Source organism: Notolepis coatsorum (assembly GCF_963971535.1).
Source record: "Notolepis coatsorum genome assembly, chromosome: 10".
NCBI lineage: Eukaryota > Metazoa > Chordata > Actinopteri > Aulopiformes > Paralepididae > Notolepis > Notolepis coatsorum.
Window position 1 is genome coordinate 25,064,200 of NC_140174.1, and position 27,826 is coordinate 25,092,025.

General features: G+C 44.1%; 1 protein-coding gene across 1 annotated transcript; it reads left to right on the forward strand.

The window, feature by feature from the left end:
- Positions 1–27,826, forward strand: LOC311235884 (uncharacterized protein). Its single transcript, XM_084323411.1, has 3 exons — positions 1–109; positions 903–968; positions 26,027–27,826. Exon 3 carries the CDS (start codon positions 26,069–26,071, stop codon positions 27,377–27,379), a length of 1,311 nt encoding a protein of 436 aa, XP_084179537.1. The 5' UTR covers positions 1–109; positions 903–968; positions 26,027–26,068; the 3' UTR covers positions 27,380–27,826.

A 27,826-nucleotide genomic window follows, 5' to 3' on the forward strand; every position in this document is an offset into this window, starting at 1 on the left:
TTTCCCTTTGTGATTAGCAAGTGGTGGTGGTGGTGGTGCACTCAATTACTGCCAAAGGCGTCTACTACCCTCGTTAACAGCAACAAAAAAACATCGACTACTATGACAAGTAAGCGAATCATACATTGATCTAACATATAGCACTATTACTAGAGAGAACAGGACAGCTAATACTACTCAATAAACTCAAAGCGTGACAGACAGGCACTGTTGCTATTCAAACAGGCTGACAGTGATAGTAGTTTAACAGCAAGCTAACGGTGGCTAGCTAGCATAACAGCAAGCTAACAGTGGCTAGCTAGCATAACAGCAAGCTAACGGTGGCTAGCTAGCATAATATCAAGCTAACGGTGGCTAGCTAGCATAACAGCAAGCTAACAGTGGCTAGCTAGCATAACAGCAAGCTAACAGTGGCTAGTTGTCTCTGGGTCGGTCAGTCTGTCTGGAGCCGGAATGCGGACTTCAAAGCTGGCTAATGCTGCTGCTATTATGTTTAGTATGTTATTATACTGAAATGATTGTTCTGTTCTGCTCAGTTTTCTCTGGACGTGTCTTTTATTGAATGATCCTATTTTGGCCTGCGTTCTGACTACGGGGGAGTTCCCAGCACCCAGATTATTTAACAACAATAGTCTTATTTTGGCCAGTGACAGCTGTAGGCTACTGCCCCCCGGGACATCTGTGTGGGGTAGGCCTGCTGCAAAGCCCAATTACTCTGTGGCCTCGATTCCATTGACATCGTTGTATTGGTCAAATTGCCACAGATATACATTGCCACACAGTGTCATCATAGTCAATGGCAACTGGTGCAGAAAGGAGCCATTGGAATGTCAGAGAAAGCGGGTTATTGATCTATTCAATCTTGACTGAGGCCGGTCTCTGTTCTCCCTCCTCTTCTCCAGAACTCCTCACATCATCACAGTCCTGCTGAAATGGGAAAACGCCCCTCAAGGATTTAGTAGCACTAGGTAAGCCTCCGATTTTTTTTTATCTTATTATAATTCCCAGCCCTTTAACAAATAATACATTCTGTCCCCTTGGCAGGATAGCTGTACTTTATCATTTGATGCTAGAGTTGGGAAAATACTAGCATTGTTCAAATGGGAGATTAATCCCTTTTGTAGGTATACTCGTTGGATCAAATTCTCTGGACTCTCCCCACACCTATTGCACCACACCAGAGTAAATCGGCATTCCTCAGCACCAGGCATTCACTATAGCCAGCCAGGTGTGTGGAATGGGGGTGATGTGAGGTGTGTGTCTGTGTTTGTGTACCTGTGCGATCGTGTTGCAAACACATCTCGGAGACTAGTGTAGGCGTGCAGAGTGGAATGCCAGAGAACGCGATGTCCCCCCCCCCCCCCGTCCTGCATTGTACCACTCACAATGCACCCTTCATGTATCAACAATACCCCGTTCTGGACAGGGGAGCTGAATGAATGAATGAATGAAAACTTTATTTAACAGATTGCAGAATGGGTACAATACAGTACGGCTCAATACATACAATTGTTAAGGGGATGCAGACCTGAGAAAGACGTTTGTCTTGTTTCCATCAGGGTCCCCCATTTTCAATTCATATAGACATATATGACATACATGACATACAGATAGTCAGTACTGCTACATCTATACATTTATGACATACCAGATTTGCAAATACAGTACTGTTTGTGATACAGAAGGAGTCAAGAAAAGGGAGTATATACATTTGACGTAGAAACTGTACATTGGAGGTTGGGTGGGGGGGGTTGGGTACATTGGGATATTGACAACCATACTAGGTAATTTACATTGGAGGTGGTTGGGGGGGGGGGGGGCGGGGGGCACACTGTATAAACAAGTAACACTGTACATTGAGGGGGGGGGGAGGAGACACTGTACAAACAAACACAATTGTACATTGAACTATTGACAAAACCATACTAGGTAAATGACTGTACACACTGCTGGGAAAATACCCGTTCTGGACAGGAGAGCTGCCAGGCGAAGAGAATCATTATTCTCGACTGAGTGAACCGTTGGTCGATAAGTTGTGGTTTAATTTAGTTTGCATCTGTCGTGCTTAGAGCTGTAGTCTCTTAACACCTGTGTTCCCCCGCAGACCATGCAAATGTGGGCAGAGGCTAGGTGTTCCTGCACGGCCCTCATCAGCCAGACCCTCCATCATGCGTAATGCAGATATCATACACGGCAAACTAGCATTGCAGAAATGTAGAACGGTCACTTGTCGATTTGCAGTGGGATGCTTTTAGTTGGTGGAATTCCACCCTATACTGCATTATGAGTTTATGACTTCACTCTGGTGAAGTTCCATTGGTGCTGGATTCTGTTGCTGTATAATGACGACGTCGTTGCACCTAACGCTGAAAGAGTTGTGTGATGATGTCACATTGTCACTGGTGTTTTCAATCAATCAGTCACTGATGATTATGTGGTTATGATAGATTCCACTTCATTGTGACGCGAAGTTCTCCCACTTTGCGATGTCAGTGATACCTGTGGATTCGTATGACATGGCATCGCAGCGTTGTAAGTAGCGAGGTCAGCACTGCATCGTGACATCAGCAGTTGCACTGGATTTACCTGGCATGTTGTTTACATCTTTTTGCAAACACGTTTCCTTGTCTGTCTTCTACTCTGTAGTATAGCGCATTGGTTCTCGAACCTCTCCATGTCAAGGACCCCCAAATGGACACGTAATATGTGAGGCACCCCCATCTGATTAGATTTAGTCCCAGGGACTATAATTATATATATATATTTTTTTATGTATGCACTGGTATCGGATCAGTATCGGTATCGGCCGATACCCAAAGCTTAGGTATCGGAATCGGATCGGGAAGGAAAAAATGGTATCGGAACATCTCTAGTAATTAACATTATATATCTCTTGTCGTGTAATTAACACAACATTATGCATACTTTGACAATAAATTTAATAATAATTTGTTCTTACTTGCCTGGGTAAATAAATAAGTAAAAAAAAAATAAAAAACCGATAGATATTTTCCGATATCTCATTTTTATGCCAATATCGGTAGGCAGATAATATCGGACATCCCTAACTGTGATATTCTGATATATATCACATTCTGATATATATTTTTCGTGTAAAATAAATAAATAAATACAAAACTAAAATTGTAACATTTAAAATAAAATAAAAATGTTTAAAGCGGAGGTTCGAACCCGTTAAGATTTGAACGAACGAAGGTTCGAATGTTTGGGCTCAGCCCTAGTGGGAAGTTCGTTCCACCATTGTGGGGTGTTACATTCAAGCCTAAAATATGGCTCGTGAAGGCCTTGAATGCAACGTGGTGGACACAGGACACTGGACAAGAGTTATCAAAAATAACTATTTATTTACAACTAACTAAATGGACAAAAAGAGTGGGAGCTGGGTGTTCCAGACTCCAAAGTTCAATAACAAAACTAATAGGCAAAAAGGAAAAACAAGCCGAATGTACAACAAGCAGTGAGAGCAGGTGAGACGCTGGAGAGCTGAGACATCTCTTGTGAAGTGGGGAGACACTGCAGCCTGCACTCTGCTCTCCTTTGTAGGGCGTGGTGCCTCATCACCACACCTGTGTCAATTAGAAAGCGGCCATTTTAAACACATGGAAAAACAGGAAGAAACAGTGTGTCAATCAAACCACCAATTAGTGACAGCACACTTAACCACAATGTGAATATGCACCACAGACAGTAAGTATCCCTCCACCATGTGAAAGTAATACGTAACACCCCCACACCGAAGATTTATGTTCTTCTCCCAACTATAGCTCAAAGAAACCATCACCAAGAGAATGAACATAAATAAATAAAGGGATACTTACCAACCTTACCAAAAAAAAATGCAACCACACTCCAACATGTGCAGCGCCTGTACTGTGTTGAGTGTGAGCCCCGGTCAAGAGTCACTCAACTGTACATAAAAAAAAACTGACCCACAAATCCGGAAATACCGTGAGTCACTACCACAAAGTGATAACGGGTCGGCCCCTGTCGAACACGACCCTTAACTCCGTCGAATGCTCCCTACTGAGGAACACTTGACACCGTTGTTTAGCACAAACAACCCCGTCCTGATACCCGCTCAAGCGAGACCCCTCCAAAATGTATCCAGCTGGGCCTGGATGGAGTGGAGCAGGTGGAAACACCCAATCCGGCCTCACCACCACCTGTTCTACTGAGGCGCCAGGCCTAAAAGCCAATCCACCCACGAACAGATCACCACAAAACAAAAACTTTACCTTAACAGGCCGCTCCACCGATACCGACCTGTCAAAAAGAGGCATTAAACCGGAATCAATATGAGAGACAGGCTCATTGCACTCAGGACAGCCAAGATAGCCAACAGGAACACAAGACACTCCACACGTCCCTGGCACCACCACAGGGCCCATCTCCCTTCCTCCTGACACCGGCAGTCCAGGAGCAGACATTAAACCATGAACTCCCAGAGCAGGATGTACCGCCACAGGCACGTCACCACCGTCTCTGGAACACAGTAACATCTCATCAATCACAAAAACATTTGGATCACCACTCAAAACGGCGCCACAAAAAATAACATGGCCAGGATCCAAAACGGTGTCACTCAAAATAACATCAACAGGATCCAAAATGGTGTCACCTAAACTAGCACTGTCATGAGCAACAATGGGGCCACACACAGTAACATTGTCAGGATCCAAAATGGTTTCACCTAAACTAGCACCGTCATGAGCCAAAACAGTGTCACAAAAAATAGGACTGTCATGAGGCAAAATGGCGGCACACACACCAGCACCATCACTATCAAAATGGTTGCCACTCATTAGACAAGGTTGTGAAGACTGCTCCTGTTGTACAGGACACAGGTAACTAGGTTGACAAACATACCTAGCATACCCAGTGCCTGGCAGAGAGTCAGTGTGGTCACGTGAAACAATATCGGAACCAATAACTGACATACTGGGATCATCACCGCTGACAAGTGAGACATCATGAACATTAGAGCTATAGGAAGGCTGGCAGCCTAATTCTGGCCTTGTAGCCTCTTTAACCAGAACGGTGCCACATGAAATATCAGAAATGGTGCCACATGAAGTAGCAACATCCCTCACAGCATCAGTCTCACTCTCATCCTCCTCATTCTCCTCTTCCAAATCGTCTGTGGCCTCAGCCACTGTAAAGGCTGGGAAGCCCCCGAGATACTGCTCCGCCACTTGAGTATCTGGCACGCATGTCACCTCCGGTTTCAGCACCGGGCCTGACACTACATTTACATTTACATTTAGTCATTTAGCTGACGCTTTTATCCAAAGCGACTTACAAGTTCTGTGCGACAAGACAGCAAGAAGGGTATAACTCTATCAGCTGAGTAACAATGTTCATCAAAGTGTTGCGTGTTACAGTGTAGGTTAGTTTATTAGGACACTAGGGCACAAACAGGAACAACATTATGCAGAGGTACATTCACAGTGTGCATTCCAAAATCTTCAACAACAACACCTGCACCTGCAATAACTAAACTACGCTGTGCCATCACACGGTCAAACGCAGCCTGGGCACGTACCTCCTGTGCACGGTCAAACGCAGCCTGGGCACGTAACTCCTGTGCCACCTCAATAGCTTCCTGGGCCCGGGCAGCAGCTGCTCTTCCCTCACGCTCTCCCTCGGCAGTAGCATACTGAGCCACTTCGATAGCCTCTTGGGCCTCGCGCTCCCGTTGTCTCTCAGCTCGCTCTGCCTTTGCAGCTAGCACTTTAACAGCTTCTATAGCCACTCTAATAGAGCGAAAGCGAGCGCTGAGAACCTGGGCCTCGCCCCCTCATTTCCTCTCAGCGTGCCATCTATCAAAACACTCACCCATTGCTTGCAGCAATATCTGCTTCTGTTCCTCTATAGGCAACAAGGATATGTCAAGATACATGACAAAATGCAAACATCCAAGCAACTGATATTGCAAGTACTCCTTCTCCAGGCTTGCATCAAACGTTAACATAGAATAATGAGCAGCTAATTGCACCAACTCATCGTCAGAACATTCTTTTACCTTTGCCACTGTTGGCCTCGCAACAAAATCCTCCATGTCTAACGTCATTTTTACTCTGAGTAAAACCAGTAAATGACAACAAATGAAAACAATATTAATTACTAATTAATCAACCAATCAAAAGGTCAAGCTCAATAATGCATACAGATCCTATACTAGAGAATCACTACTAACCACACACAGATCCTATACTAGATAATTACAGCAGACACTGCTACTGGACACTAGCTACAGGCCTCTGCTGAGATGAACCACCCACAAGACTAACCCTGTGGTAGACATTTATCCCAAAATACTGGAACAAACGCTCTTCAGTAACAAACCAAGCGAGGCAAAACCCCTTGTGTTACACTCAACAAACAAATTCAACAAACAAATTCAAATAATTCAAACAGGTGCTCCATACAATCTGATTTGACTCACAAATAGCTTCTAAAACCTACACTGCAGTCAAAAGAAGGACTGCTAGGCCCACCACATGTCTAATCTAACAAAAACACTTACACCAGGTCCTAACACACTAATTACATTCTCCGGCCCCCTAACCTACCTATACTGAAAGCTAATGCACTGTAGACCTAGCTTTCTTCAACCACACCAGCTACCAGCCAAAGATCATATACCAATCCCTTCAATGACCGCCCCAGGAGTACGTGGTACACAGGAGGCTAACAACAGCCAGAAAACAATGAAATTACCTACCTGTGGTGTCCACTAAACTAAATATTTTAAAGCATACCAGTAGTCAAATCAAATTATAAATTAAGAGCATACTTACCTGTTTGAAGACCGGCTAGAGCCCCCATGTTACATTCAAACCTAAAATATGGCTCGTGAAGGCCTTGAATGCAACGTGGTGGACACAGGACACTGGACAAGAGTTATCAAAAATAACTATTTATTTACAACTAACTAAATGGACAAAAAGAGTGGGAGCTGGGTGTTCCAGACTCAAGTTCAATAACAAAACTAATAGGCAAAAAGGAAAAACAAGCCGAATGTACAACAAGCAGTGAGAGCAGGTGAGACGCTGGAGAGCTGAGACATCTCTTGTGAAGTGGGGAGACACTGCAGCCTGCACTCTGCTCTCCTTTGTAGGGCGTGGTGCCTCATCACCACACCTGTCAATTAGAAAGCGGCCATTTTAAACACATAGAAAAACAGGAAGAAACAGTGTGTCAATCAAACCACCAATTAGTGACAGCACACTTAACCACAATGTGAATATGCACCACGGACAGTAAGTATCCCTCCACCATGTGAAAGTAATACGTAACATGGGGCAAGGACCGAGAATAGGCGGCTTCTCTTTGATGACCCTCCCGGAGCTCGCATAGGAGTAGGTCTGAGGCGGGCAGAAGATGCAGAGCGTAGGGGTCTTGAGGGTGTGTAGTTAGAGACCATTGACCGGAGGTAGGCGGGAGCCGTTCCCTTCGCCGCACGGTCCGCCAAGTCGAGGGCCTTGAAGCGGATTCGTGCAGCAATGGGGAGCCAGTGCAGGTCCCTAAGAAGTGGGGTGACATGGGCTGACTTCGGTAGGTTTGAGATAGGGCTGGGTGATATGGCCTCTAAAGGATATAGTGATATTTTTTGGCTATATCACGATACACAATATATATCCTGATATTTTGACATTTCCTCAAAAGAACTTAAAATGCTTGATTTAACCCATTGATGTATAGCAGACTTAATGATTTTAGAATATTTCAGATATGAAATTAAATGTTTATCATCAACTATCCAATTAGTATTTATATTGTAATGCTTGGCTACTATAAATCATTGAACGTAGAGAGAGATAGCGTGGTGTAAACCAGGGGTTCCCAAACTTTTCAGGCCGGGACCCAGAAAATAAGGCGTCAGAGCCCAATGCACATCGTCAGGCTTTTTCTTTTGCCAGGCGACCGATTTTTTAAGACAAATATCACTTCAATCCTATTAAGTTAGTTCAAGTTAGTTATTCATTTATATGTGCTATTTATGAGAGGGCTAACTTGTTGCAAAATAATAATGATAATAATAATAGCCTCATTAAAATACTATTGTTGCTTCGGTTGTTTTCAGCGTTTTATGTGCATAATCTGTTATTTAGTTTGAAATGTTCGTTGAAATAAGTAGATTTTTCGTTTTTGTTTATTTATTAAGTTAATATAAAACCATATAGTCACATTTTAGAATACAATAGAATAGAATTTTAGAATACAACTAGAAACACTGTCCTGGCCTGCTTCTAAGTTCAGTGGCCTGACAAAAAAAAAAAAAAAAATGTTTGGATTTTTTGTTTTTTAATCATCTCGCGGCCCTCCTGTGGCTGCTCGCGGCCCACCTTTGGGTCGCTACCCCGACTTTGGGAACCACTGGTGTAAACAACTGCCTCTTTGAACTGCTGCGGTCAGGCAAGCGATACCGGAGTCTCATGGCAAGCACAGAGAGACTCAGAAGGAGCTTCTATCCCCAGGCCATCAGGATGCTCAATGAACAATGATTGCTCAATGAACAAGGAATGAACAATGAAACCATCAAATGCACTCACAGCACACACACACACGCACACACTCACTTTAAACAAACAACTCACTGCTGCACCCACTTTAGAACACCTAAACACACTTTATATTGATTCAGGGGAGGAAACTAACTTTTTGGCTTACCAGCCAACTGGCGAGTATCTGATTTTTTTTACCAGCCAAACAGATTTTTTACCAGACAAAAAAAATCGCTAATTGTGATAATTACTTCTTTGTATGTCAAGCCGCGTCAATGTTGTGTATGCATCTGGGTAGGCACACTGTGCCTTTAAGACAGCACGGTGGTCTTACGACAGTGCTGTGAAGTACCGTCAAGTGTTGTGGTAACGTCAGTTGGGTTGGTGTGCTGTTGTGCACAGTGCACTGGTTGAGCTAGCCCCTTTCGTGACTGCGATGTGCAAGCCAGGGGCTTTTGAGCATGAAATAAAATGTCTAACCTTACGTCGTAGTCCGGTGCTTTTTTGGAAACATTATAGTCATAACAGATACACCTAGCTGGCTGCTTTGAGCACACGGGGCTAACGTTAGCTAGCAAGCAGCTATAGCTAAACGCTAATTAGAAGCTAACCACTGTATACAGTTCCAGTAGACTAACATTACACCTCTGTGATTTAAATGTGTCCTTAGTAACTTATACTCGAGGGTTGTACTAGGGTTGGATGCAGTTCCCCGTTGGTCAGTCTGTCTGTTTTCCATCTTCTGCTGTGTTTAACGTTATCTGTTTGCGAGTGCTCCTGATGGCTAGCCTAGTACCGTGGGACTTTTATTATTATATGTCCGCGGGTTGGCCAGTACTGCGCAAACGTTTATTAAACATATGTCCGCGGGTGGTCTTGTGCAGTGCTCTCGTGGCACTGTCAACTAAAGCGAACACTCAGAAGACGCGCACCGTTTGCCAGTGCAGTGATTGCAGAATGTTTTATTTTTTTGTATACTCGCCAGCAGGGGAGGAAACTAACTTTTTGGCTTACCAGCCAACTGGCGGGTATCTGATTTTTTTTACCAGCCAAACGTAAAAAATACTAGCATTTGGCCAGTGAAGTGGCCTAATTTCCTCCCCTGTATTGATTGGCAAAGAATTTGCACTACAACCCATACCTCATTACACCTTACTGTAAATTGTACCTCATCCCATTTCTGCATTGTACTGTATAGTAGTATATTGTATTGTAACTCGGTTACTTTTCTACTCTGCATTGTACATTGTATATATGTATATATTGAACACTTTTTGTCTATGTACTTGACTTTTATTTTATACTTACTATACTTTTTATACTTATCTATTTTTATCTAGCACAATCTCTGGAGCAAAACAGAAAGAAGCATTTTATATAAAAGTATTCTGTACTTCTGTATGACAACTAATAAAGAAACTTGAACTTGTATTATGTTTGAGTTTGAGGTGTGAGCGTCCTAAGTTGCCGTAGTTGATCATGTCACACCAGCATGTCATTGTCAACACAGAGTTGGAAGCTGCATAAAGCGATATAAATAAATGAATAGCCAATAAATGTGAACTTATCTTTGAACCTCTGTCAAGCCTCGTCAATATACCCCCCCCCCCCCCCCCCCCCCCCTTTCCTCACTAATGGAACTGGTGTCGCGGAGTCACGTTAGAACGTTAGTTAGCTTAATGGCTAACGTTAGTTAGCGGCTAACGTTAGCCAGTTGGTCGCTTCAAGTAAATTCAATTGCATGTCATTGAAGGTCCATGCGGTCTGTGTCTATAATGAAATGAGAGGAAAGCGCTGCGCTAAAGCAAGTCTCATCTCAGCCGCGGTGGCTTAGAAACTGACCTGACAACATATACTCGATGTTCACGATATAGTAATTTACTACATCTCATGTAGAACAACCCGCGATACATAGAATATACTCGATATATCGCCCAGCCCTAATGGGGCTAGGCAGCTAAGCTAGCGATAGCTAAGCTAAGTTAAACTAGGCTAATGATGGGTGACGTTCGACAGAATAAGAAAAAGAATTGTTAAAAGTTCCAGAGAGGTATCGTGGGAACTATAAGCTAGTGTACCAAGTCTTAAACTTTAAGTAGCCGATGAGCAGCGTTTGTGTAGCATTTATGTAAAAAATAGCAGGAGCAGTAGTTAAAATGTATATTGGATTGTGAAACTGCCCCTGGCTGTCCTCTCTGGTAGTAGGTCTTCTAGCTCTGGCTTGTCATTCACGTTCACCATACTATGAGGCTTCAGGGTGGGCTGAACGAACAACATCCAACTCTTTGAGCAAGTTATATTTTTAGAATGGGGATGAAGTTAGTTTTGAGCAGGTGCTTTCCGTTAGTGGATAAAGTAACGTTGCTTTTGGTCGGTATACAGCGCATAATGAACCCAAGGTCCTGTACTGAAACGGTTCAGTACGAATACGTGTACCGTTACACCCCTAGTCTACAGATGACGTCAAAGCAGCAGGTGGGTATAAATTGTATATACTGTAGGCAACAGAGTTCAAAGTTTGTGCAGTATGGTTACAGAGCCTAGAGCAGGGGTCGGCAACCTGCGGCTAATTTCTTTTACATCTCTTATTTTGGAGATCAAGGTCATACTGTGACACTGAAATGAAAAAATATTTCGTCAACTAAAATATTTCATCAACTAAAATACGTCATGCCTCTCCCTGCCGTCTGCAAGTGGCTAATCTTGAGTTTCCCACCCCCCAGTAAGCTAACCATGGATAAATCCAAAAAAAGGAAAGTCAGAGGAAAATAGAGGGTTTAATTCAGCATGGACAGATTAATTTGCTTTCATGACTGACTAACGATGCAGGCTTACCTGTATGCCTGATATGTGGTGAGAAATGTGCGAACAACTAAACATTTTATTTTATTTTATAAATTTTCCACAAATAAGAGAAGGACTCAAATAGAGCTGCATAGTTATTTTTCTTTTATCCACTTTTTCTCCTTATTTTTCTATTTTTCTCCCATCCCAATTTCGTGTTGTCAATTCTCCCCTCCCCTGTCTTGAACGTTGCTGGACTATGCCCCCCACTGGTCGGTTGTAGTGAGGATAGAAGCCTTGCATCACGTGTCCCCTCCGGTACACGAGGAGGCAGCCTGTCGCATCTTTTCACCAGACAGCGCGGACTCTCAGTGGCGAGGTGTAACGTTCAGGGTTTTATTTCAAAGTAGGTCTACAGACGCCAGTGTTTTGTCTCCTCTTCTGTGTTTTATTTAAAAGTAGGTCTACATATGCCAGTCTTTTTTCTCTTCATAAGAGTTTGAGGTTTTCCTTTGTTATAATGGGTAAAAACAGCAATAAAATGTCAAAAAAAATCTATAATTCCATTAATGCAACAAACTGTGTGCTATAAGTACAAAGTATAATAAATCGCAAATTACTTTGGCTATGCAATCGTCAGGCGTTTTATGCTAAATGTGGGGTATGCTTGGGGATAACTATATATAAAACGTTATACGCTGTTATCTTCATTTTAAGGGTAAATTGGTTTTGCGGCGCCAGATGAATTCTATTTTGTGGGAGGGGGGAAAAGTGGCTTTTTTGATAGTAAAGGTTGCTGACCCCTGGCCTAGGGTATAGGCAATGGAGTTTATACGGTATGGGGGTTGGGCTGTCATTGTGGTTCAGAGAGATGACGGCTGAGGGAAAGAAGCTGTTCCTGAGTAGGGATGGGAATTGATAGGATTTTATCGATACAATTCCATTATCGATTCTGCTTATCGATTCGATTCTCTTATCGATTCCTGATCAATTTATAATTTAAATAAATAAATTGGAAATGCAACAGAACTAAGCTGGTTAGAATAACAACATGCAACTTGACATTTCTGATTGTCATTTATTGTTGAGCCCCCATGTCAGAAAAATACAAAAACTGTAAAAAACTAACTATAGCCTACACTTAAATAAAATAATGTATTTGAGATTCTCTTCAAATGTATTTATTTTTTTATTCTTAAACTAATTTAATCTATTGAATAACTACCTGTTGAATGTAACTACAGTTCAATATCTTAAACTAATTTAATCTATTGAACCGTAGTTGCATTCAACAGGTCGTTATTCCTCTGACTTCTCTGTCTCACACACTCACACACTAAGGCTGTCCCCGAACCCTGTTTTTAGGGTTCGAACGTTCGCCAGGGTTTATCGAACGAACGTTCGAACGTTAGTTTTTTTTTTTTTTTTTTTTTTATATAAAAAAAAATTCATAATTTTTTTTTTCCATTTTTTTAATAATACTTTTTTTTTTATTGTATTATTATAGATCCTACGGAGGGCGGCATTGCATAGTCTATTGGTGAAAAACATGTTGTTTACAGTGGTGGCTGTTCATGTAAACATGTAATTAAACAAAGCACTCGGAAGAAAATAAACAAGCTACTGCATCAAAGTTACTACTTATGATAAACAATAGCCCTTGCACACCGCAGTCACGTAAGGGGCTAGATAAACAAAGGCATTCGTTTTGTGGCATTAACGTTATATAGTTAGTGTTACACGTTCAATAACAGGTATTCACTCTTGGTCGACGGGGAGGGGAGAGAGGCGCGCGCCTCGGCTCCTCAACAGACCCGTCTACCTCGGAACGGGGGACGGCAGAGAGACCGAGACACCGGCGGGGTCCCGCCGGGCTCCCAGTCCCAACACGCCTGCCGCCCGTCCGCCCTCGGCCAGAGTTGTTTCCAACGCAACCACCTCCCGCCATGAAGCTTGCGCTCCGTGGCCGAAAAAGGCTGGTATTCATTAATGATCCTTCCTCAGGTTTTACTTCCTCGGCGGGGAGCTAACGTATGCTTCTCGCAAGCAGATCAATGGCGGCATTGCCGGAAGTAAAAAAAATAATAAACGCTTGCTGATTGGTGGTAACACTGCAGAGGCGGGTGCAAGCGGTGTGACGTAATTGGCAGAATCGCCTGTCAATCAAAATTCTATTGCATTGGGTGAGAGCTCTGGTTGAGACAATTTATCCAGCTACAGCCCGGCAGAGACCATACTGGTTGAGCCGAGCGCCTCGGGGGACGCGCCTCTTCACATCGCCTCAACGCGCGCCTCCTTTTTAATTTTTTTCCCCCCGAACGTCCGAATCCATTAATTAAAGTCCGAATGCCAGCGGAACGAACGAACGTTTGAACGTTCGGGCTCAGCCTTATCACACACACACAGCTCCCTCCCCGGGCCCCTGTCCTGTAAGCTATGGGCTCGTGTTGCTACACGGACCTGTTTGTATGTTGCATGGTACCTACTAGTAAACACAGTCAACCCTCCGTCTCTCATTATATTTGAACTAAAGAGTACAAGGTTTAATCAGTCAGGCTTCAGGACTGGTCACTCCACAGAGACAGCCCTCATTGCGGTCACAGAGGCACTTCACTTAGCAAAAGCGAAAGGCCTCTCCTCTGTCCTGATTCTCCTAGATCTATCTGCAGCCTTCGACACAGTCAACCACCAGATCCTCCTCGCGGCCCTCGCAGGAATGGGAGTGGCTGGCTCTGCGCTGACATGGTTGTCATCATACCTCAATGACCGCTCCTACCAAGTGTCATGGAGAGGGACCCTGTCGGCCACCCGCCCCCTGCGGACGGGTGTCCCCCAGGGCTCGGTTTTAGGACCCCTTCTCTTCTCCCTCTACACTAAATCACTGGGTAACATTATCACGTCTCATGGCTTCTCCTACCACTGTTATGCCGACGATACTCAACTCTTCCTCTCCTTCCCTCCCTCAGATATCCACGTCTCTGAGCGGATCTCGGCCTGTCTGTCCGACATCTCCGCCTGGATGACGACCAACCACCTCAAACTGAACCTAAGCAAAACAGAATTGCTCCACCTGCCGGCCAAATCCTCCCCCCTGACCGACCTTTCCATCACAGTCGAGAATGCAGCTGTGACCGCGTCCCCGACCGCCAAGAACCTTGGTGTTGTCCTCGACGACCAGTTGAACTTCTCTGCTCACATCGCAGCGACAACTAGAACCTGCCGATTCCTGAGCAACGTCAGAAGGATCCGCCCCTTCCTGACAAAAGAAGCCACCCAACTCCTCGTCCAATCAACAGTCATCTCCCGCCTCGATTACTGCAACGCACTGCTAGCTGGCCTCCCGGCCACTGCCACTAAGCCTCTTCAACTCATTCAGAACGCAGCGGCCCGCCTGATCTCAAACTTACCGAAGTCGGCCCATGTCACCCCACTTCTTAGGGACCTGCACTGGCTCCCCATTGCTGCACGAATCCGCTTCAAGGCCCTCGACCTAGCATACCGTGCGGCAAAGGGAACTGCTCCCGCCTACCTCCGGTCAATGGTCTCTAACTACACACCCTCAAGACCCCTACGCTCTGCATCTTCTGGCCGCCTCAGACCTACTCCTATCCAAGCTCCGGGAGGGTCATCAAAGAGAAGTCGCCTATTCTCAGTCCTTGCCCCACAATGGTGGAATGAACTACCCACCCCAGTTAGGACAGCCGAAACACGTCCAATCTTTCGCCGTCGACTAAAGACGCACTTATTCAACCATTATCTGAATAAAAAAAAAAAAAAAAAAAAACGAACCCTAACTAACCATACTGTCATGCACTTGTCCTAATAAACTAACCTACACTGTAGCACTCAACACTTTGATGAACATTGTTACTCAGCTGATAGAGTTGTGCCCTTCCTGGTGGCTTGTCGTACAGAACTTGTAAGTCGCTTTGGATAAAAGCGTCAGCTAAATGACTAAATGTAAATGTAAATGTACACAACAGCCCCACCCCTTGTTTTATTGTATTTGTACCTGTACTACCTGCTGTCAGCTGTTTATCTCTCTCTGTGAGCTTGATTAGCTAGCGTTAGCTCACGTTAGCGCACGTTAGCTCACGTTAGCTAGCGTTAGCTCCGCGGCTAATCTTAGCTCACCCTGAACTAAATCAATGACTAGGTTCTAAAGCATTTGAGTAGTTTTCACTGCACATAGAAGTAGCCAAACAGCGGGAGCATTTCGGGAGCATATGACCAAAACCCAGGCAATTTTGAGCTCTTAAGGAATCAAATAAGTCTGCCATGGCTACATGCTAACGCTAACGTTATTGTTTTGAAATGCGCAACGGTCGGGAAAACCTGGCAGCGATAAGGGAATCGAAAGTCACGGGAGGCACGCGATTCCAGGCATCGGACAATTAGGGGTTTTCGATTCCCATCCCTATTCCTGAGTCTGCTTGACTTGGAGCAGAGGTTCCTGTAGTGCAGGGGTGGCCAACCAGTCAGAGATTAAGAGCCACAAAAATTACTGTGGTACCACAAAGAGCTGCACCATATACCAGCGTTTCTCAACCTTTTTTTTCACGGCACCCTTCATGTGTTTATAGGTCTCACCCTCTGAAGTTGCTAATGTCTTTTTTATTTGGGCCTCACAGGGTTAAAAGTACCCTGTGAGACCCACGGTTGCAAAATTACAAAATCACATTTAGCAATTTTTTTGCCAAAAAAAGTCTGTAAATGTTTATTTAAAATTTTTTAAGCACATGTATAGTCAATTGGTCCTGTTGTTCAGCCTCACAATGCTATTTGATAGTAAATCTGTTTATATGTCCCACCCTCTGAAGTTGCTAATGTCTTTTTAATTTGGGCCTCACAGCAGCGTTTCCGTTAGCCGGTAATTACCGGTATTTGACCGGCAAAATCTGTTGAAGTCCGACATATTTAATCTCTCCGGTCTTAATGTCCGGTGAAAATAATTCCCTGAGTCTAAGCACAATTTGATTATTTGAATTGTATTAAAATAGGCTAAAATTAAATAGCCTATGCGATGAACGAAACAATCATTACATTTGTTTCATTGTTGCTTCTAATAATGACAACGACGTTGTCAGTGAGAGCTTAGTGCTGGGTGTGCGAACTTTTGTGAAGCTGCAGAGCCGGAGCAGCAGCAGCACAATGCAGTACTCCAGCAGTACTCCAATTCAGCCATTTTTTATTCAACGTTGGGTGGGGGGCGCTGCTGTGCGGTCCCCAGAAAAGAGCCAATAACAGCTGAATCTGCTGCTCTGCATCGACATACTCTCGCAAATAAGTCATTGGGAGGTGGAGAGAGAGAGTCGTCACGCAAACCCACGATAATGTTGCCGTCTCTCTCTGTCAAATTTCTCAGTTCTTTGCTTGATATAATTAATACAAATGTCCAATATAACGGAATTCGTTAGCTCATAAAAATGTGATTATAACAGACTGTTGTTTATTAATGTCGGGCGACTGCCCACAGACACCTATTTGATTTAAAGTCGGCAGCAGCACAAGTCTCGGGACTTATTTTATTTGGAATATAATGACTTTATACGCAAAAGTAGCCTAGTTTTAAGTAAAAATATTATAAATCTACATGCCTTGATGATGTCATTCTTTTGTTTTGTTGTCATTCTTTTGCCTATCAATTGTTTTTAAGCTCAATAAACTCTGACCGGAATTTCTCTCATTTGACCGGTAGATTGAAATCTACCGGACACTGAGGCCGGCAACAATTTTTTCTAACGGAAACCCTGCCTCACAGGTAACCTCTTATGCCCGAAATATACAGTAATAGGCCGGGAGCCAGGTCCACCCCAGGATGTTTTTTTGCTACTTTTTTTCACTATTATTTCCTGTTATCCCATACCTTGGGCCATCACGAGTTGATAATGACCACCCCTAAATCATCCCGTTTGGCCTCAGGGGCCAAAAAAACCCTCTTTTTGGGAAAAGCTTCTGGCGAAATTATCTAATTGCAAATATGAGGGTACTGCAACTGCATAAATGGTCAGATAAGTCTGAAACTTTGCATGGTGTATCCTGACACATAGGGGAAAAGTATCAGAATAATACTCTGGGGCTTACTACCTTTTTGGCAGCGTTTTTGGGCGGAGCGCTCCCAGCGCATAAAGTTGAAACTAGTTCAACTTTTGGAAAGGAGCGCACTCATCAAGGTAACTTTTTCCGACCGACCAATCATCGAGCAGGTGGCGGAGCCGCGGCAGTCGCGAGACTCAGGAAAACGCTCTGAGCTTTTTTTTTTGCTTTTCAAAGCAGTCCGTCTTGAAAAAAACGTCCGCTGTGGACACAAGCCCTAAAAGTGTATTTTCAGCATTACGTTTGTTTACCAATGATTTTAACTGTTATGTTGAAGTCAGAGGTTCTAGGTAGGATTGTTAGTAACTGTCTAACTGCATATATAACTGTTTCCACTAGTAACTGTCTAACTGCATATATAACTGTTTCCACTAGAGGGCGCTCTAGGCGGAGCCACTCAGGAACACCACCAGGTGGCGAGTATAAATAGAGATGTCTCCTCCCATTCTTTCTCTTCCCCCCACCTACCTCTCACGGGGAGAACTCATGTGTTACTGCTCTGCCATGTTAATAAATAAACCACGCCAGTTAAGGCTCAAGATAGAAACCATGCCTCTTGACCACATTATTGTCGCCCTATAGCCGGATTCTGTCAACATGTTATTAGTGAAATATAAGATTATATAAATCTCAGGGCATTGAGTCGGAAACCGGCGCATATTAACAGGAGGAAGTGGAGCAGCCAAAAGTGAGTGTAGTCTTTTGAAGGAAGAGACTCAGGGCTTTCGAATTTCGAAAAACTACCCTACCCAGCTCACGCCAGCCCCTGTCAATCATCTGACATCTGGATTTATTTTTTTATTTCTCTTATTTTTTGGGATTATCTCCCACAAACCTGAACGTTATTGCCATAAAACAGAACGCAGTTAGTTTCTCTACCTTTCTGTGAACGTCTAGCAAAAAACGGTGTTGCAATATGATGAAAAACGATGGAGAAATTTACATTATAAAAAAGATGGCAGAATTCAGTACTGTATCTACAAAACCTTCTGTTTAATCATCTTCCTTTTATTCATTTGCTTAGATTTTTCAGGTCTGGTCAATTTTAGCATGGTGTTATTCACAGTCAAAGATAAAAAATATTTTTTAAATATAATTGATATTCTCCTTTGGTTCATTACAATTTACTCAAGCCTAGTAACAGACACACTATTTCTGACACTGGCAATACATTCCCTGAGATCCATAGATGTCCCTACTTCAGATACCAAGAACATGCAAATGGACCATTTAAAAAAATATATGTAAAATTGGGATGACAATGCTGCATGCCTTCCTCAGACACCGTTTGTGATGGATAGACTCAATAGTAGGGAGTGATGTACCAGGCAGTGATGTGTTGCATGGTTTTCACCACCCTCTGCAGTGCTTTCTGGTCTGAGGCAGTGCAGTTTCTGTACCAGACTGTGATGCAGTTGGTGACTGCTTTCTATGGCGCACCAGTAAAAGATCTCTGAGGAGGTGGACTTTCCTCAGTCTCCTCAGGAAGAATAGACGCTGGTGAGCCAGTGACGAGGTGGTGAGCCTTCTTAACCAGTGACGAGGTGATGAGCCTTCTTGACCAGTGACAAGGTGTTGAGGGTCCAAGAGAGGTCCTCAGAGTTGTGGACTGGAGACTAGGGCTGGGAGCGATGAAACGATAACGATAATTATCACGATAAATTATTTCCTCGAAATAAACATGAAACGTGGTCGCAAAGTTTCGATATATCGATTTTCCAAGCTTGGATATCAACACACGCACTAACAACCAATCAGTGAAGGAGATGGCGACAGCGAAGGAGACCCGCGGTGCACCTCTGGGTAGTAAACAAGGCTGGCTAGGATCATTAGCTTGCACGCCGCTATTTTATAGTTTACGTGCGGAGTGGGTGTGTGGCGTGAATTCTGAGGGTAACGGTTAGAGTAGTGTGGGGTATGCGGTGGACGTCGTTGCAATGTATTGGGGCGGAACGGAGTATTTTAGGGTGATAGTTAGTACATTGTCGTGGGATACACCGCTTGCTCTGGCTAACTGTGTTAGTTCCATTCTTATAATGCATGATCCAGTGGCGGTAGGTTGCCCCCTGGTGGAATATAATAATCTATGCACTGGGGTGTTTACTGCGTAGAAGAACGTGCGCGGACTGATGAAGACATCAACTCGAGACGAGACATTCAGTTGTTTTGGTGGTTTGAAATCACGCGGCATAATCACAAGAAACATTCATTCAGACTGTGTTGGATATAACAAAATGGATTTATATGGATTATGGACTTGGACACATTCATGGAGAATTCAAGCCGGGACCACAACGCTTCTCAAAGGGTTGGCTCGACACGCGACGGCTCTCCAACTCGTCTCGTAGTGACGTCTTCGTTCTACCGCAGCAAAACGAGTATTAATAGCCCGTCGGCGCCGGGCATAAGAAGTTAATTAAACTTGACAGAAATTATATCTACGATAATTATCGATATCGAGTGATATGAAAATAATTTAATTATTTTATCGCGATAAAGTTTTTGGCCATATCGCCCAGCCCTACTGTGAATACATTTGTTGAAACAGCTTTGTTGGCCGACAGCTCCTGCTATCTTAACGTTAGCTAAAGCTAATTAACGTGTATAACATACCTGTGTAACGTTAAGCAGCTTGTGTTCCGCTGGGAAAGCATCACTGCATACACTTTGTTTAATCCAAACGAATGCACTGCTCCTGGTGGCCCACCTCATGGGCGTGAGACCCCTCCGCCAATGTTTTGATCTACTCTGTCATCGCCCCCCGGAGATGCACGTGAGCTGTCGAGTCTAACCTAGTGCACTGGTGCTCGGTAGAGATAAAATCTCCTTCCCAGCCGCCCGCATAAAACACGCCGTTTCTATGCCCTCCGCCAATTGAGCAACCAATGCGCGCCAGCCCATGAAGTGGTTCCACATTGAAAGCACCCAGGGTCAGCGCTCTATGCACGTTGAGAACCCGAAACACATCAATGGTGAATTCTTTTTTTTTTATCAAATATTTTTCTTTTCTTTTCTTTTTTCCAACATGAAACAAAACATATCACAATACAACAACAACAATACATAAAAAGACTTACTCAACACCACATGACAAGACAACTACTGATACAACTGTACAGTGATCATCCTAACATGGACACTCGCTCGTTCTCTTCCCCCCCCCCCCCCCCTCCCCCCGCTCACCCCAGGACCTCAACATGAGTCACACTCATAATACATCACAATACATCACTCAGCAAAAAAAAAAAAAAAAAAACACAAGAATCTAAACAAACATTTCCAAACTTATATGCGTTCCCTCAACTTTGCCACTGTAGCCAACCAAATTACGATATCAGATTCCCTAACCCCTATAACACGTGCCGTGGATATCTCCAAATAGATCACGTCAAGGTAGGTGAGAAACCATACCTTTGGACAGAGTCTATCTGGATGAAACCAACGTGAGGCAATCAATTTTTTTGCGGCTGTGAGGCCGGCCAAAATTAGTTTTTTCACCTGTATAGAGGTCGGTAATTTAGAGAGATCATTCAGTAATAGTACAGAAGGAGATACAGGTATGGTTAGAGAGAAAATGTCTGAGAGCTGATATGTAACATTTTCCCAAAAAATCACAACAGGAGGGCATTCCCAGTACATATGCATAAATGTACCTGTGGCGCCACTTGGACACAAGGTACACAGAGAGTCAGGTCTGAGACCCATTGAATTCAATCGTCTAGGGGTTAAATAAGTCCTGTGAATAAAATTCAGATGAATCTGTTGGTGATCTGGGTTGTGTGAGGATAACCGAACATTTTCCCAGACTGCATCCCAATCAAAATCTACATCCAACTCCGGAACATCCTTTCTCCAAATCGTATCCAGGGGGAGCTCTTTATACGAGGTCATGAGTAAATGGCGATAAAAGTCAGAGACAAAGCCTCTCGATGTCTCCTTGTCATAAAAGAACTTGTGAAAGCGGTGATGCACTAGTGGAGCATCCCATGGCACGCCATGAGCCTTCAGAGCTGCTCTTATTTGTAAATAAAAGAAAAAGGAGGTTCCGGGGAGATCATATCCGTTGGATATATCCTGGAAAGATCGGATGGTGAATTCTAATAAGAAACACCAGACAACATTCCCTCCATGTTGTCTGGGATGAGCAGCAGGAAGCCGGTCTATAAGACACTAGGGCGGGCCATACTTTCTTTTTTTTTGGAAAATCAATCGAGTGGGGTGTCTAAAATATGTGTTTTTTTGTGGGGAATTCAAATATGGGATTATCTTTCGGATCGGATAACTCTAACCTACATTGTTTTGGATTTCAAAATGGCCGATTTTACCATTTTACACCCCTTGGCCATACATGGATGCCAACATGAATCTGAAGGAAATCCTAACATGCAAGGTGTCTAAATAATGCGTTTCTTAATGGGGAATTCAAATATGAGTACATTTTTCGGATCAGATAACTCTAACCTACATCATTTTGGATTTCAAAATGGCCGATTTTACCATTTTACACCCCTTGGCCATACATGGATGCCAACATGAATCTGAAGGAAATCCTAACATGCAAGGTGTCTAAATGAAGGGGTGAAAAATGGTAAAATCTGCCATTTTGAAATCCAAAATGATGCAGGTTAGAGTTATCCTATCCCAAAAATGAACTCATATTTGAATTCCCCAGTAAGAAACACATCATTTAGACACATTGCATGTTAGGATTTCCTTCAGATTCATATTGGCATCCATGTATGGCCAAGGGGTTAAAAATGGTCAAATCGGCCATTTTGAAATCCAAAACAATGTAGGTTAGAGTTATCCGATTCGAAAAATAATCCCATATTTGAATTCCCCACAAAAAAACACATATTTTAGACACCCCACTCGATTGATTTTCCAAAAAAAAAAAAGTATGGCCCGCCCTAATAAGACAGACACGGGTCTCATATGACGCGTCTGAGGGTAAAACCCTGTCAATTCCGCTCTTTACATAAGAGGGGAAGACAGAAGTTCCCCCAGAGAGACTTCTACGTGAGTAACAATTGAAAAGGATACATGTAATAATTGGGCCAAGTGACCAATGGCCCAATACACACTTTAATAGAGAGCAGAGCAGAAAACAAACAGTTTTCGAATGCAACCTTGACAATGACGGCGGTCTGCAGCACAGAGCCTGAAAACTCACGGATGTCTCATGGCCAATAGGAAAAAATGCGCCCAGTGACGTATAGGGATGGGTACCTTTCACATTTGAACCGGTACCTGTGAATCGATACCGGTACCCAACGGTACCTTTTTTCGGTACTTTAGTCTCAAGAAATGTAATTTACTTACCTAAAAAAAATCCAAACTTCAAATAACTACAATTTCGACAGTTTTCGGCTTGCCATTGCTCCGACTGCTTTGTTGTTGAATCAAGTCAAATCCTAGGTAAGCATATATTGTGCGTGTGAACGTTAACATGAAAAGAAAAAAGGTAAAAAAAAATAAAATAAGTAAAAAAAAATATATATATATATCTTGAATCGATACTCTGTAGTACCGACGTGTTTCGGTTCGGTACCTCAAAAGTACAGAATTCGGTACCCATCCCTAGTGACGTATACCCATGGCCGGGGGGAAATCCCGTGACCCACCCATCCTAATATGGAGTGGAACCAGGGAACCCCCTTCCCCCTCCCTGTAAACCCCTCAGCCGACAGGGAGACTGACAGGCAGGAAGCCCAACCTCCTGGCCAATCAGTAAAGGGGGGAGGGGTTTATCAGCCCACCCCTTATGACCCCTCACCCCTGATACGATGCAACAACAAGCAGCGCCATGACACCAGTTGTAGCGCGCTACATGAAAACGCATATATCTGTTAGGGTAATAGCTTTACATTCCGCATGCCAGCCACAGACGATAACCTTGCTTGTGCAAAAAACGGGCTTTATACACGGCTCAGGCTTATGTGCGAAACTTGCCACCTGCATTTTTATACCTTTACCCTAAAGTAAAGAAAAAACAACAGACCAAAGATAGGGTCCAAGGACCTTCGTACAATAGCCATATATGTTAAAAAAAAAATATCTGCAGGCTAACACTCAACCCAGTTGTGAACTCAATGCCATGTTTACTTAACGTAGAACATGAACACACACAACCCCCTTCATACAATAAAAAAGGCAAAAGTTCACTCTTACTACTGCAAGAAGAACGCCGTCTTTTATGACGAGAAGACATAAGTCCTCGACCAAGTGCTAGCTACAGGCCTTGCTAAGTCATACATAATAGCGACCAAAACTTTCCAAAGAAAACTGCACCACTCCCTAAGCAAGAGCGCAACCCCAGCAGTAGCTGAGGGTTTACACCGTATCCCCAAAAAAACACACGTTTTGTAAACAAAATCATATTTGAGGGGAGGGGGGGGGGACATGGTCAAACCGGGGAATAATTTCACCCACCCCCTCACCACCTCACCCCTGATACGACGCCAAAAGAAAACAGAGCCGTGACACCGGGTGCATGGCGCGCCAGATGAAGCACATACTCACTGTAGAGTAAAGTTGTACATCATGCACGCCAGCCACAGCCGATAACCTCGCTTGAAAACAGATTTTGTCCACGTCCCTGCTTATTAGGGGTGGGAATCACCAGTTTAATCACGATACGATACGATATCGATTCTTTGGACAACGATACGATATTATCCGATATCACACAGTCTGCCACGATACGATATGATACGATTCGATTCAGGTGCCTGCGATCGATATGAGACGATATTATGTGCCCATTTAATACAATCAGTAACATTTAAATCAACAAAAAAAAAGGCAATGGAAATATCATGACATTTTTATTTTTGAGCTCTTCCAGACATTTAAATGAAAAACAATCTATTGTTTTTAATACAAATAGACCTCCTGTTCACTGTTTTTGGTTCATTTTTCTTTTTTTTCTCTCGATATTAATATCCTATTCACTGTCACAGAGCTGTATTTTGGCTGGAAAAGCATATTGGGAGTCCCAAGGTGCAGTACCGGCCAGATCCTGTTAGTGGGGCTATCCCCGAGAATGCACCCTCCCAGTCCCCACTTCTCTCTGCCTATGGCGCTGGGTTAGCTTGTTAGCTCACGCTAAAGTAACGTTATCTTCGATCTTTAACGCGACGTGGGCATAATGGAGTGACGAGGATTGCAAAGCAGGTTAGATGCATTGGACCCGTTGTGGAATAAAACAGCAGGGACATGTTTTGGGTCACAGAATAGGCACACTAGTGACGCTCTAGACTCTACTGCTGTTGATGTTAACGGAGTTTGAGTTTCACAACACTGGGCGCGGGGCGATGACGTCGCCGGATTTTCAAAATAAGAGTATCGCAATATGAATCGATCTTTTTACGTGGCATCGATCCTATTTGATTATTGATAATAGATCGATATATCGATCTGGATCGATGTATTGTCCCACCCCTACTGCTTATGTGTGAAAACCACATGCCACTATGTATAGCGCTGTAGGTTAACACCCAGCCAGTTGTGGACTCAAGCCACGTTGTCTAAACGTTACATGAACACACACACAACTTCTCATCATACAACAAAAAACCCCAGTTCATTTTTACTCGTTTTTTTTACTCGTAAAAAACAACGCTGTTCTTAGGTAGAGAGAAGGACATAAGCCTTGGCCAATGCTAGAACCTAAGCTATACAAAATAGCGACCAAGAAAACTTTCACACAGCACACGTCGTATGCAGTGAAGTAACATATGTTTTGTTAAACCAAGACATCGTTATTAACCAAAAACATTCGGGAGGGGGAGGATGGAAGAGTGGGGCAATGTCCTACGGACACCTTACCTGCACCTCGTACGCAGGACGAAATGGCCGCAAACACAGGTTGGTCTACCACGTTGACGAGGCCTCTCGCTGGCTGGGCCAGAAGCGGCGACGGCTGGAGCCTCGCTCCGGCGCGACGCCCCCCTCCTGCGGCCGGTCATGGCTCAAGCCCGACGACATCTTCTGCCAGAGATAACGCCGTAGTCAGAGTGCCAGGGCCTGCTACTTCCTCACGGCTAGCGCCAATGGTTGTAGCACAAGCTAACAGCTTAACTCCAGGCTAACTGATAGCATCAAGCTAACGTTTCTAGCAGAGCGTAGCCGGCAGCTAACGATGTCTTGTAATTAACACGGGTGTTTCTTGTAATTAGACACCGTTAAATGGGTGAGAGGCTCCACACTATATCAGCAGACCAGGGAGCATCGTCACTGTCTCTCTCTCACCCTTCTTGTTTTTGTCCATATTATTTTATGTCCTGAACCAAGGAGGCTGGTGTAACCAGCTCTCCACAATTGTCATTTAGAGACATAGGAAATAAATATTTTTGTTAAAAACGTGTCCGACTCCATGTGTCCACCACGTTGCAACCGAGGCCTAAGGGTAAACGAGCCATCCCAGCTTGACTATTGAGGCCTCAGGGCAAAACATCCAGGCTTGGTTGTAACAGGCTTTATAGGGTCAAGTTGACCAGAATCTCCTCTATTATAATACCATAGTTAAATCTGTAACCCGCTTACATAGAAACTAAATAACCAATTATCTTTCTCTCCTTCCTCTGACACTCTTCTCCATCACTATCTCCCTCCAGATAGCCTTCCTGTCAGGCCTGGGAAGAAACCAAGAGGCTTGGATGGAACAAAGGGTCTCTGCTGTGACCAGTGCGGAAAAAAGCGTCAGTTCAAAGATGAATCTCAATAAACACCAGCGCATTCACACAGGAGAGAAGCCCTACTCCTGTGACCAGTGTGGGAAGAGCTTTAGTCGACCGGTTAATCTGCAATCACACCAACGCATTCACACAGGAGAGAAGCCCTACTCTTGTGACCAGTGTGGGAAGAGCTTTAGTCAGGGAGTTAGTCTGAAAACACACCAGAGAATTCACACAGGAGAGAAGCCCTACGCCTGTGACGAGTGTGGGAAGAGCTTTAGTCGACCGGTTAATCTCCAATCACACCAACGCATTCACACAGGAGAGAAGCCCTACTCTTGTGACCAGTGTGGGAAGAGCTTTAGTCAGGGAGTTAGTCTGAAAACACACCAGAGAATTCACACAGGAGAGAAGCCCTACGCCTGTGACGAGTGTGGGAAGAGCTTTAATCGACTGGTTAATCTGCAAACACACCAACGCATTCACACAGGAGAGAAGCCCTACTCCTGTGACCAGTGTGGGAAGAGCTTTAGTCGATACGATAGTCTGAAATTACACCAGATAATTCACACAGGAGAGAAGCCCTACTCCTGTGACCAGTGTGGGACAAGCTTTAGTAAACTGGCTCATCTGCAAAGACACCAGATAATTCACACAGGAGAGAAGCCCTACTCCTGTGACCAGTGTGGGAATAGCTTTAGTCAACTGTTTAGTCTGCGAACACACCAGCGCATTCACACAGGATGGAAGCCCTACTTTTGTGACCAGTGTGGGAAGAGTTTTAATGAACAGGGTAATCTAAAAAATCACCAGATAATTCACACAGGAGAGAAGCCCTACTCCTGTGACCAGTGTGGAAAGAGCTTTAGTCTACGGTCTTCTCTGAAAAAACATCAGAGAATTCACACAGGAGAGAAGCTCTACTTCTGTGACCAGTGTGGAAAGAGCTTTTGTAGAGACGACAGTCTGAAAAAACATCAGAGAGTTCACACAGGAGAGAAGCTCTACTTCTGTGACCAGTGTGAAAAGAGCTTTAGTCGAGACGATAGTCTGAAATTACACCAGAGAATTCACACAGGAGAGAAGCCCTACTTTTGTGACCAGTGTGGGAAGAATTTCAGTACATTCGGATCTTTGAGAAGACATGAGAAAATTCACTTGAGAGAGAAGATACACCAGGGAATTCACACAGGAGAGAAGCCCTACCTTTGTGACCAGTGTGGGAAGAGTTTCAGTACATTCGGATCTTTGAGAAGACATGAGAAAATTCACTTGAGAAAGAAGATTCAGTAGGGTGGCCGGGTAGAGCAGCGGACTAAGCGTCTGTCTACCACCGCAGAGACACTGGTATCGAATCCGGCTGTCAGCGGTCCCTCCGGCTTGGGCGGCCGTCATACAGACACAATTGGCAGTGTCAGCGGGTGGGAAGCCGGTGGGTGGTATCCTGGTCGTTGTAAACAGCGACTCATACAGGTCGGTCAGGGCGCCTGCACAGCAAGGGAAGGAACTGGCGAAGGTAGTGTGATCCTCCCACGCGTTACACTTCACCAATGAGAGTCCGTGCTGTCGGGTGAAAAGAGGCTGCTGGCTGTCTCCTATGTATCGGAGGAAGCATCTGATAGACTTCAGGGCTCCCTAGACCGGCAAGTAGGGGGCAAATGCGCGCAACGACCAGGAAAGGGAGGGGGGAATTGGCATAATGACTAAATTGGGATGGGAGAAAAATATAGAAAAATAGGA